Source organism: Coregonus lavaretus, assembly GCF_964263955.1.
Source record: "Coregonus lavaretus genome assembly, contig: HAP1_SCAFFOLD_1160, whole genome shotgun sequence".
Classification (NCBI taxonomy): domain Eukaryota; kingdom Metazoa; phylum Chordata; class Actinopteri; order Salmoniformes; family Salmonidae; genus Coregonus; species Coregonus lavaretus.
The window spans coordinates 17,216-29,343 of NW_028166456.1; the positions used below are offsets into that span (position 1 = coordinate 17,216).

Genomic DNA, 12,128 nt, shown 5'->3' on the forward strand with positions numbered 1-12,128 from the left:
TTCTAAATCTGTAAAGTCAACACACTAGGTTGTCCATCTATAAATAAAATAAAATGAGGGTGTATTTGTATTGTTATTTCTTGACCCCATCTGCTTGTAAATATAGCTAAATAAGGCCAGGTCAACAAAAGAAAGTCATGCAATGATTATTGATTAAGGAATATATTTTTGTATTCCTTTTTTATTTGCAACACCATTCCCCCTGAAAATAGATGAGGTTACACAGGTTTCTGACAATAGGCCTAGATAGAATTCTCAAATGCAATGTGTTTAGAAGTTGCTAATACAATCAGTTGTTTCATGAAATCTTACTTTGGGCAGACAAACTGACTGTGATTGTGAGAACTTTTAGCTGACAAAGGCTTAGTCTTTGAGCTGTGGGTTTTCTCTAACATTTTACAGGGTCCTGGTGTCGTGATATCTGAGAAAGCTATAATGCAAAGTTTATCTGCCAGGTAGTATATACTGCTATACTGCTCATCTTTCATCTACTTTAAATAATAAACCCCCCACTCCATTTTTCCACCATCCCCTCTTCTTCTTCTCCTCCATTCAGTTCCTCTCTTTCCTCAGGTTTGAAGGCACACAGAAAGTAATTGCTTTGGCTGCACGTTTTATCATTCCATTCCTCTTAATCTCCATCCTAATCTCAGATATATTTCCTATTTTCTGCTGTCTCAACCTCTTACACATTAAAAGTTGCAAACCCTTCGTGTTTGTCTAGAAGGTATGTGCAATCCCCTGGGTACATTTGCAGCCTAAAATGTTGTCACCCTTGCACTTCTCAACAACAAAAACACTCCAGTTATTATTTTACTTTTCCCGTTGAAAAACGATATCCCAAGTATAACTACGGTAATGTATGACCAAATGAATAATTCAAAGAAAATAACATCCTCCCTACAATCAAACATGGGAGAGTTTTGATTATACTGTGGGGTTGCTTTGCTGCCTATGGTACTGGGGGCCTTCAACATGTGCAAGGCATCATGAAATCAACAGATTATCAAGGGGTTTTGGAGTGCAGTGTTCAGCCCTGTGTCCAAAACTAGGTCTCCGTTGAAGGTAGTGGGTATCCAGCAGGACAACGACTCCAAGAACACATAAAAAAGCGCCCAGGGCTGTTTCAAGAAGAAACACTGGAATGGAATTGTCAGCAATGAGTCCAGATCTGAGTCCCATCGAAAACCTACGGCGAGATCTGAAAAAAGCAGTTGGTCAAAGGCACCCATCAAACATTGAAGAATTGGGAGCAGTTTACAGCTGAAGAGAGGGCAGAATTGCCAGTAGAAAGGTACAGCAAGCTCATCGAGGGCTACAAGAAGCGTTTGCCGGCAGTTATGCTGACCAAAAGCTGTGCAACCAATTACTAGTACTGGGTGCTAATAATTTTGTCAATGCTATTTGTTTTTATTTTCTCAAATTGTAGTTTCTCCCCCCAAAAAATTGGTTCTGCAATGTTGAAAATCGAATAACCAGGTGTGGAGACAAAGTTATTTTCAATTTTAATTTATTTTAGACAGAATTATTTAAGAAAAGTGCAAGGGTACCAATATATTAGGCCACAAAATGTACATCTGTCTGCTGGTTGTTTCTCAAGAGAGCAACTTGTCAAGACAACTTTTCATGACAGAACACAACATGAGGAGAAACGTACTACAGTGCCTTCAGAAAGTATTCACATCCCTACACTTTTTCCACGTTTTGTGTTACAGCCTGAATTTAAATGGATTACATTTAGATTTTGTGTCACTGGCCTACACACAATACCCCATAATGTCAAAGTGGAATTATATTTTAGAAATGTTTACAAATTAAATAAAAAGCTGAAATGTCTTGAGTCAGTAAGTATTCAACACCTTTGTTATGACAAGTCTAAAATTCAGGAGTAAAAATGTGGTTAACAAGTTACATTACATGGACTCACTGTGTGAAATAATGTTTAACATGGTTTTCGAATTACTACCTCATCTCTGTACCCCACACATACAATTATCTGTAAGGTCCCTCAGTAGAGCAATGAATTTAAAACACAGATTCAACCAAAAAGACCATGGAGGTTTTCCAATGCCTTGCAAAGGGCACCTACTGAGAAAAAAAAAAGCAGACATTGAATATATCCCTTTGAGCATGGTGAAGTTCACTGGAGGCTGCTAAGGGGAGGACAGCTCATAATTTCTGGAATGGAGTCAATGGAATAGCATCAAACACATGGAAACCATGTGCCTGATGCATTTGATACCATTCCACTGATTCCGCTCCAACCATTACCACAAGCCCGTCCTCCCCAATTAAGGTGCCACCAACCTCCTGTGGTGAAGTTACTAATTACAGTTTGGATGGTGTATCAATACACCCAGTCACTAAAAAGATACAGGCATACTTCCTAACTCAGTTCCCGGAGAGGAAGGAAGCCGCTCAGGGATTTCACCATGAGGCCAATGGTGACTTTAAAACAATTACAGAGTTTAATGGCTGTGATAGGAGAAAACTGAGGATGGATCAACATTGTAGTTATTCCATAATACTAACCTAAATGACAGAGTGAAAAGGAAGCCTGCACAGAATAAAAATATCCGAAAACATGCATGTATTTATGAATTTACTATACAATTTTATGTTGTGGAACCTGTACATTTTCAATCCCTGTCAACCAAACCACAGGCACCTCTGAATAATAAAATGCTGTCAAACATCAGCCAGGTAGTCCCACAGGCAAGTGAAATTTGCTTTTTGCTAAATTCCAGTCACACACCTATTTTGTTCACCTGAATTGACACAGCAGATAGTTTATATTCAAATACTTTTTATTTAGTGTGATTTCATATCACCCTTAGTCACTATCGTATAGCGAGCGTACAAAGTCTTTCATTTGTGTGTGTGTGTGTGTGTGTGTGTAATGCCTACTGTGAGCAGTCAAATTCTACTCCCGTTTGTCTTCACGCTACGAGAGACACATTTTCAATTTGAAACACAAAAACAAAACATCGGGGAGGGGGGCTTTTACAATTAAAGGTCAAGGGTTAAGGTCAGCAATAGGCCACACCCCAAGAACACTGGAAAGGCCAGCGAAAGTTCACAGGTTAAAGGTCGTCGTCTTCATCTGGGAGCGCAGTTTCTGCGGCAACCTGGAGTGGTGAGGAAAAATAGAGTATTCATTATTTGTCACCTGTAAAATGAAGTTCCTGAAATAAATAACACTTCAAAACACTGACCCAGCCTGTGTGTGTACGGTGTATAGCGTGTGCGACTTCTGCATTTGTGTGTGTTCTGCATGCGTGTCACCTGCATGTGTGTGTACGTTCTCTGCACGTGTGTGTGTACTCACTTTAAGGTCGTTCTCGTACTGCGCGGCCAGGGAGGCATCCATGACGACTTCCGGGGGGGCAAGGGCGGGCATCTCCACAAACTCCAGGTTGGGGTCTCCTACCAGCTTCCTGGCCAGCCACAGGAAGGGCTTCTCAAAGTTGTAGTTACTCTTGGCTGAGATGTCGTAGTACTGATGGGGAGGTGGAGAGAGAGTCAGTCAACTAGGTATCGTCTTATCTATCCAGGCTTGCTCTCATTCACACACACACACAGTACCAGTCAAAAGTTTGGACACCTACTCATTCAAGGGTTTTTCTTTATTTTTACTATTTTCTACATTGTAGACAAATAGTGAAGACATTAAAACTATGAAATAACACATATGGAATCATGTAGTAACCAAAAAAGTGATAAACAAATCAAAATATATTTTATGAGATTCTTCAAAGTAGCCACCCTTTGCACACTCTTGGCATTCTCTCAACCAGCTTCATGAGGTAGTCACCTGGAATGCTTTTCCAACAGTCTTAAAGGAGTTCCCACATTTGCTGAGCACTTATTGGCTACTTTTCCTTCACTCCGCGGGTTGAGGTCAGGTGATTGTGGAGGCCAGGTCATCTGATGCAGCACTCCATCACTCTCCTTGGTCAAATAGCCCTTACACAGCCTGGAGGTGTGTTTTGGGTCATTGTCCTGTTGAAAAACAAATGATAGTCCCACTAAGCACAAACCAGATGGGATGGCGTATCGCTGCAGAATTCTCTGGTAGCCATGCTGGTTAAGTGTGCCTTGAATTCTAAATAAATCACAGACAGCACCCCCACACCTCCATGCTTCACGGTGGGAACCACACATGCAGAGATCATCCGTTCACCTACCAGACCAAAGGACAGATTTCCACCGGTCTAATGTGTTTCTTGGCCCAAGCAAGTCTCTTATTCTTATTGGTGTCCTTTAGTAGTGGTTTCTTTGCAGCAATTCGACCATGAAGGCCTGATTTACACAGTCTCCTCTGAACAGATGATGTTGAGATGTCTGTTACTTGAACTCTGTGAAGCATTTATTTGGGCTGTATTTTCTGATGCTGGTAACTCTAATGAACTGATCCTCTGTAGCAGAGGTAACTCTGGGTCTTCCATTCCTGTGGCGGTCCTCATGAGAGCCAGTTTCATCATATGGCTTGATGGTTTTTGCGACTGCACTTGAAGAAACTTTCAAAGTTCTTGAAATGTTCCGGATTGACTGACCTTCATGTCTTAAAGTAATGATGGATTGTCGTTTCTCCTTGCTTATTTGAGCTGTTCCATAATATGGACTTGGTCTTTTACCAAATAGGGCCATCTTCAGTATACCCCACCCCTACCTTGTCACAACACAACTGATTGGCTCAAACGCAAAAATAAATTCCACAAATTAACTTTTAAGAAGGCACACCTGTTAATTGAAATGCACCTCATGAAGCTGGTTGAGAGAATGCCAAGAGTGTGCAAAGCTGTCATCAAGGCAAAGGGTGGCTACTTTGAAGAATCTCAAATATATTTTCATTTGTTTAACACTTTTTTGGTTACTACATGATTCCATGTGTGTTATTTCATTGTTTTGATGTCATCACTATTATTATACAATGTAGAACATAGTAAAAATAAAACACCCTTGAATGAGTAGGTGTGTCCAAACTTTTGACTGGTACTGCATATCTGATCAAATCTATTAAAAAAGGAACCAGGAAGGGAGAAACACAGCACTCCAGCTGAGGAATATAGACTTGTACAGACAGTGTTTTTTACCTGTCAACTACCACTCCTATCTAAACAAGTGCGTCAGGCTGGTGTTGCCACGGTTACCTGAAGGTTCTTCTTGCGGTGGAACACAATGCTCTTGGCTTTGACCTTCCTGTCCTTGATGTCCACCTTGTTGCCGCACAGGACTATGGGTATGTTCTCGCAGACGCGCACCAGGTCGCGGTGCCAGTTGGGCACGTTCTTGTATGTGACGCGAGATGTGACGTCGAACATGATGATCGCACACTGGGCTGGAGAGAGGTAGGGGAGAGAAAAGTGGAAGGGGGAGAGTGATCGAGTGTATCAGATAATCATTAAATGTGGTGCCCGTACCCATCCGAGTCATTTTGCACCAGAGGGCTCATAATGTGGGCAAGATTGTGTAGAGATCTGAGGAAAGGATGACCTACTCTGCATGTACTACAATACACAAACATGTGACCCACACAACTGTGACGTACCCTGTATGTAGTAGCCATCTCTGAGCCCCCCAAACTTCTCCTGGCCGGCTGTGTCCCAGACGTTGTACTTGATGGTCCCTCGAGTGGTGTGGAAGACCAAGGGGTGCACCTCTACCCCCAGAGTCGCTACAGGGGGAGAAGGGGGAGCGAGGGGCAGGTCAGCCATGGTTCAGGGATCTAGAAGGGTTTAAACTCTATGGATTGCGTTTTTTTTTTTATCACACTACCCACCTAGCTAAAGTTAGCCACAATAAAAATTGTAATTCGTAACCTATACGTTTTGCAAATTACATATACGAATTTTAATTCGTAACATATGCGAAATGAATTTCCTTCCCTTACAAAATGTAACATATCCTACCAAAGGGATCCTACCTCAGAGTCCAGGTTGAAAAACAATGATGAAGCATAGTATCTAAGACAGGCAGAAACTGCTTTTCCAATAGAAATCCCAGATTATGCTTTTAGGCGATGTCATGGCGACGTTGGCTAGCTAAGCTCATGCCAGAAACACGTCATCGTGTCTTTTTTTGTAGATAATTATAAAGTTTGCCTGCAAACTAAATTTCCTTATGGAGAGAATTAAGACTGATTATTGATTGGTGGGGTTATAAAGGAGAATAAGCAGAAGACGAAGAAGAGGTATGTAAAGCTGAGAGAAGACTATCGGGACTAAGAAACTCACCAACGTATTTCTTCTCAAACTCTCCCGTTAAATGCCTCTTCACGAAGGTAGTTTTTCCTGTGCCTCCATCACCGCACAACACTAGCTGAAACATGGATAGTAATTAAATAACACATTGGTCAAAAGGAATAGCAACTAAACACCAATGTAGTACTGGTTAGTGCTAGACAAAGGAACAATTCCAACCCAAAGGGTGTATCCCAAACGACACCTATATAGGTCTAGTACACTACTTTTGACCAGAGCCCTATGGGCCCTGGACAAAAGTAGTGCACTATATAGGGAGTAGGGTGCAATGAGACACAGTCAAAGACTCACCTTAAATTGTACATCTGGTTCTGCCATAGCGGTCTGTTCTCTGTGTTAGTGATTATATGCTGAAATAACAAGAGGACAAGATGAACATGTTAACAATTGGCAGTGTTTCTGTCCCAAATTGCACCCTTTTCCCTTTATAGTGCACTACTTTTGACAAGTATTAATCATCAAAAGACAGTATCAATCATCAATCAAGAAGCCACAAGTGGTGCTGCTGGTGTGATGCGGCTTCACAACAATACCTGCCAAAAGTGACTACAGACACCATGTCCTATTAGTGTTAACTACTTGAGTAATTCACATATTATTCAGTTATTGATGCTTGGTTGACATGACTGTCTTGACACTAGGAAAGCAATTTGAATGCGTTTTATTTTTGACATGGTGGAGAGAGGCCGAAAAACCAGCCTGGTCTCAGACTAGGCGTAACATAGTAAAAATAAATCCAGGACACTCAAATTAGTGTAATATGTGACGTTTGGCATGGTTAAATAGACAGAAAGTTACTTAAGGCAAACACGAAAGGAGGTTGGTTGGTCAGGGTGGATGGGTAGGCACATAACGCGAACGTCTGGAAACCCAAAAGTTGAGCGTTCGAATCTCATCACCGACAAATTTAGTATTTTAGGAAACACTTACTACTTTTTAGCGACTTTGCAACTACTTAGCATGTTAGCTAAACCTTCCCCTAAACCTAACTCCTAAACTTAACCCTAACTTTAACCCCCAACTAATGTTAGCCATCTAACTAACATTAGCCACCTTACTAAAGTTAGCCACAATAAATTGTAATTCGTAACATATACGTATTACAAATTACATATACGAGTTGTAATTCGTAACATATAATGCGAAATGGATGACAGACATCCACAAATGAATTCCCTTCCCTTACGAAACATATCCTACCAAAGAGAAGGAGACACATTTACATTTACCATGTCTACCCCAGAATCCAGGTGGAAAAACAATGATGAAGCCTAGTATGCAAGACAGGCAGAAACTGCTTTTCCAATAGAAATCCGAGATTACGCTTTTAGGTGATGTCATGGCGACCTTGGCTAGCTAAACTCATGTGCAGGAACACGTCATCGTGTCTTTTTTTGTCGACAATTATAAAGTTTGCGTATAAAATATACTGAACAAAAATATAAACGCAACATGCAAAATTTTTAACGATTTTACTGAGTTACAGTTAATATAAGGAAATCAGACAATTTTTATAACAACTTGAGCCCCCCCCCCCCAATACACAAAGTTAGATTAAAGAAAACTCCCCCCGTCATACGAATACAAATGTTGTCGACCTTTAGAAAATGTCCATTATATTTACCGTTTCCATTACATGTTGCAATGACTTTATTTGCGACATTGCATTTGTCGAAAAAACCTTGGCCAATGGAAACCTGCCTACTGTAGCCTAATGGAAGTGGTCCAACTGTACACACCGTATTGCTGCAGTTATAGCGTGCTATAGTTTCAGCACATGTGCAATCCAATGGGAAGTCCAGTCAACCCGCCTACCCCCATATTTAGCGAGCTACAGCACTTTTTCATGAGGCTTCGCGTTACACATGGTCCAGTAGCTAATAATTTGTTTTTACGAAAATGTACCAAAACAAAAGTGTTGCATTTACAACTCTGCATGACCATGATACACTGAAGTTGCAGCTCGAACAAAACAAGTTGATATCTCTAGCTCGCGCCACTGGGAACCAACGTCCTGTGACTATGTTAACAAGCTATCAAACGTTAGCTAGCTAGCTAGACAGCTAAACTTTGTTTAGGACGAGGCATGAGTGTCAACACAATACAATAACGCTAATCCTGTATTCAGCTCTTTGAATTGATGTCTGTGTTTTGACATGGCTGAGTAAATTTGTAATATTTTCTAAACTCTTACGTCCACACTTACCCCCACGGTTTCGGATGGAATAGCAAGCTAGGCACTAAAGGTGCTATGGGCCTTCAAGCACCTTCGATGAATTTGGCTAATGTGGTGACGTTCGTTTTGCCTTTATCACGTGATCTCTGACATGGTCGAGAGAGAAGGTTGTTGATGGTTTTATCAAAGACAGTACTATATGAATATAGGCAGAAACTGTTTCTCCAATAGACGGGTTGGTTGTTTAGCAACAAAACTGACAGGTGTGCAACTATGGGGCAAAACAGACGGGGTTGGCTTAGATTGTTGACAACATGTATACTAGAATGAGTGAGTGTACAAAACATCCGGAACATCTCTTCCGATTACAGACTATCCAGGTGAAAGCTTTGATCCTTTATTGATGTCACCTGTTAAATCCACTTCAATTAGTGTAGATGAAGGGCAGGTTAAAGAAGGATTTTAAAGCCTTGAGACATGGATTGTGTATGTGTGCCATTCAGAGTGTGAATGGGCAAGACAAAATTCAGAGCTGCCAACTCTCACGCTTTCGCCGTGTGACACACGTTTTTGCCTGTTTTCACACGCACTCACGCCACACATCCAATTTCTCACGCAAAAAGAATCGGCCCAGACTCTTTCGTTCCTTTTTTCAAACTCCCCGACGGTAGATGGCGCTGATGAGCGCCGCTGAACCATATGCGCTGCACCCCGAAGTTAGCGACAGAAGAAGAGATACAATTGCCGCGAAAGACAACATGAGAAGAAACGATTAGTTACCGGAGTGTAACTCCAGTTCTATGAGTGGAGCGGAGCCCCATAGGGGACCTCTGCTCCTAATGGTTTACCCTCTGCCCTAAGGCAGCAGCAGCCTGAGACAAAATTATGCACACACCTACAGCCAATAGGAGTACAGGTGTCCCTATAAGAGGGGGTGCCTCCCCTCAATCAGCCTCCCGAGATATTTTTCTTCAGCGAGACTAGAGAGGGTCGGCAGGGCCTTAAGTCCTATGGGGCTCCGCTCCACTCATAGAACTGGAGTTACACTCCGGTAACTAATCGTTCTATATCGTGGAGCTCCGCCCCATAGGGGAACTCTGCTCCTAATGGTTTAAGGCGGAGCGTAGCGCTCCAAAATGTACTCCCTGCCGAGCCTAACACTTCCCATCGAAACGAGAAAGTCAAGCCTAGCAATGGCTGCAACCGAGTCCCGCAGTACTGCAACTAAAAACCCCTACGGGCATCACAATATACCGCGTCATCGGTTAAAAAACCCGCCCCACCTAGTCCAATGGCAATGCCAATGACTAGTGGGCAGATCACCAGAATAGAAGCCATACTAATCTGTACTAGCAGATAGATGTGCCTCAATATCCTGTGAAAACACTACCGACCACTAATGGAATGACATCAAGTGTCACTCTACATTATGAACGCGGTAGACCGCCTCACTCACTCAATGGAATCCCAGAGATTAGTGGGCAGGAACAAAAACATGAGTCATACTAACTGAACAAGCAGATAGATGACCTCATATTCTGTTAATCAACGCATGCCTCTACTGTACTGATCCTGTCAGTCAGGATTCATGTCACAAAATATGTTTTCTTATCCAAAGCGGACCTGATGGAAACCCAGTCCATAGTCCTGCTTTTCCCTCTCTTCCTAGCTCCAGATCTCCCTTCAGCTATGCTGAGTACAGACCGAGCCAAAGAGTTAGAAAACACATCTGTCAAAAACACGTCTTCCTAACCAAAGCGGACCTGATGGAAACCTGAGTCCACAGTCCTGCTTCTCCTCTCTTTCTTGCTCAAGATCTCCCTTCAGCCACGCTGAGTACAGATCGAGCCAGAGAATTAGAAGACATATCTAAGAGATAGAAACGGATAAATGGAGACGGCGTCGACCAGGATGCTGCTCTACAGATATCCTCTACTCCTGTTCCTCTAAAAAGGGCAGTAGAAGCCGCTACTCCACGAGTGGAGTGAGCTCTGATACCCCGAGGCAATTGCCGCCCTGCTACCTCATAAGCTGTCTCAATGCCTTCACAAAGCCAGTGAGACAGCCTCTGTTTTGAAAGTGGTCTACCTAGTGCAGCCGCACCGTGACACACAAACAACTGAGGCGATGACCTAATCGCTGCTGTGCGCTCGACGTAACACGCCAAAGCGCGTACCGGGCACAGGCGATGGCGCTTCTCCTCACTCCTCTCTCTATGAGGAGGAGGAGAAAAAGCCCACAGCTCCACGGTCTGTGACCTATATGAACTCTTAATAACCTTCGGCACAAATGCCGGGTTAGGACGTAACACTGCTCTGCTCAGGTCACCATTGATGGCCAGGCAGTCAGGTCTCGTCGAAAGAGCACACAAATCACTGACCCGCTTAGCTGTAGTCAAAGCGAGCAACAGTGCTGTCTTGATAGACAGCATCTTGAGGGGTATTTGATTCAATGGCTCGAACGGCGACTTACATAGCGCTTCGAGTACCAAAGCCAAATCCCACTGAGGAAGCGTGACTCTAGGTGTTGGCCTAAGTCGCCGCGTTCCTAATAGGAAGCGTTTCACTAGAGGGTGACTAAAGACATTGTCTCTGCCAAAACCCTCATGACAAGCTGAAATCGCTGCTGCAAACACTCTAATCGTGGCAGGCGATTTTTGCTTATCAAACATGAGCTGCAGAAAAGAGAGAATACTCTCCACCTGACAGCTCATGGGGTCCACACCTTGTGTGACACACCATCGTGAAAACACGTTCCATCTACTGGCATACATCTTAGAAGTGGAACTGGCACGTGAACCCTGTATGGTCCTGATCACTGCATCAGATAACCCACGGCGCTCTAGCCTGTCCCTCTCAGCAGCTAGGCCTTCAGTGGTTGGCCGATTATGGGCAATTTCCCTATCGTGCCAGCCGCCTGAGACAACGCGTCCCGTCGATGTGGAATTGGCCAAGGTGGCGCAATCAACATCTGACTCATCTCCGCAAACCACAGAGCCCCCGGGCGATCGGGCGCTATCAGTATCACTGACAGCCCCCCTGACCTCACCCTGGCTAGCAGTGGGAGAATGCAGGACAGCGGAGGGAATGCATACAGGAGAACTCTCGGCCATGGTTGGTGCGCAAAGGCGTCCCTTCCCAGTGGCGGTTCGTCCTGTTCCCTCAGAGAGAACCACAGAGGACATTGCGCGTTCACGCGTGACGCGAATAGGTCCACCTCGGCTCTCCCGAATTGTTCCCAAATCTGGAGAACAATGTCTGGATGCAGACACCACTCGTCGTCTCGAGGACCCCCTCTTGACATGAGGTCTGCTCCTACGTTCAAGTAGCCCGGAATGTGTGCTGCTCTCAATGAGCGAAGGTGCTCGTGAGCCCACAGCCACAATTCCTCTGCCGCCCGATGGAGAGCAGGCGACCTGACTCCACCCTGGCGATTTATGTGGGCTACTGTGGTCCGGTTGTCTGACCAGACCAGCACATCGCGACCCCGAAGGGTAGACGCGAAGTGGGTCAGAACCAGTCGAACCGTTTCCAACTCCAGGAGGTTGATGTGACGACCTGATTGAGGCCACACACCTCCTATCGCTTGTGTCTGACATGTCCCTCCCCATCCCGTCAGGGACGCATCCGTGAATACTGGGATGTGAGAGGACACCTTTCCTATCGGGACTCCGTGCGTGAGAACGCGCG

The 12,128-nt window shown here is 43.9% G+C and overlaps 1 protein-coding gene across 2 annotated transcripts; it reads right to left on the reverse strand.

The window, feature by feature from the left end:
- Window positions 1-1,493: 1,493 nt before the first annotated feature.
- LOC311114684 (GTP-binding nuclear protein Ran-like) lies at window positions 1,494-8,585 on the reverse strand. 2 transcript variants are annotated; one of them, XM_084189924.1, is made up of 7 exons: window positions 8,470-8,585; window positions 6,555-6,613; window positions 6,237-6,321; window positions 5,552-5,677; window positions 5,154-5,341; window positions 3,329-3,499; window positions 1,494-3,128 (listed from the first exon to the last, which is right to left on the reverse strand). In XM_084189924.1, the coding sequence occupies exons 2-7, from the start codon at window positions 6,579-6,581 to the stop codon at window positions 3,084-3,086; spliced, it is 642 nt and encodes a 213-aa protein (XP_084046050.1). In that variant the 5' UTR covers window positions 6,582-6,613; window positions 8,470-8,585; the 3' UTR covers window positions 1,494-3,083. The 2 variants fall into 2 exon arrangements, with proteins under 2 accessions (XP_084046050.1, XP_084046051.1); XM_084189925.1 differs by having other exon boundaries at window positions 8,458-8,508.
- Window positions 8,586-12,128: the final 3,543 nt, after the last annotated feature.

What these genes read in the sequence shown, in the direction of transcription:
- LOC311114684 (XM_084189924.1), bottom strand. Translation starts at nt 6,581, where the DNA reads ATGGCAGAACCAGATGTACAATTTAAG. An exon ending in AACCAGATGTACAATTTAAG is followed by an intron (nt 6,322 to 6,554) that starts GTGAGTCTTTGA and finishes TCCATGTTTCAG; the next exon opens with CTAGTGTTGTGCGGTGATGG. An exon ending in AGATGGCTACTACATACAGG is followed by an intron (nt 5,342 to 5,551) that starts GTACGTCACAGT and finishes ACCTCTCTCCAG; the next exon opens with CCCAGTGTGCGATCATCATG.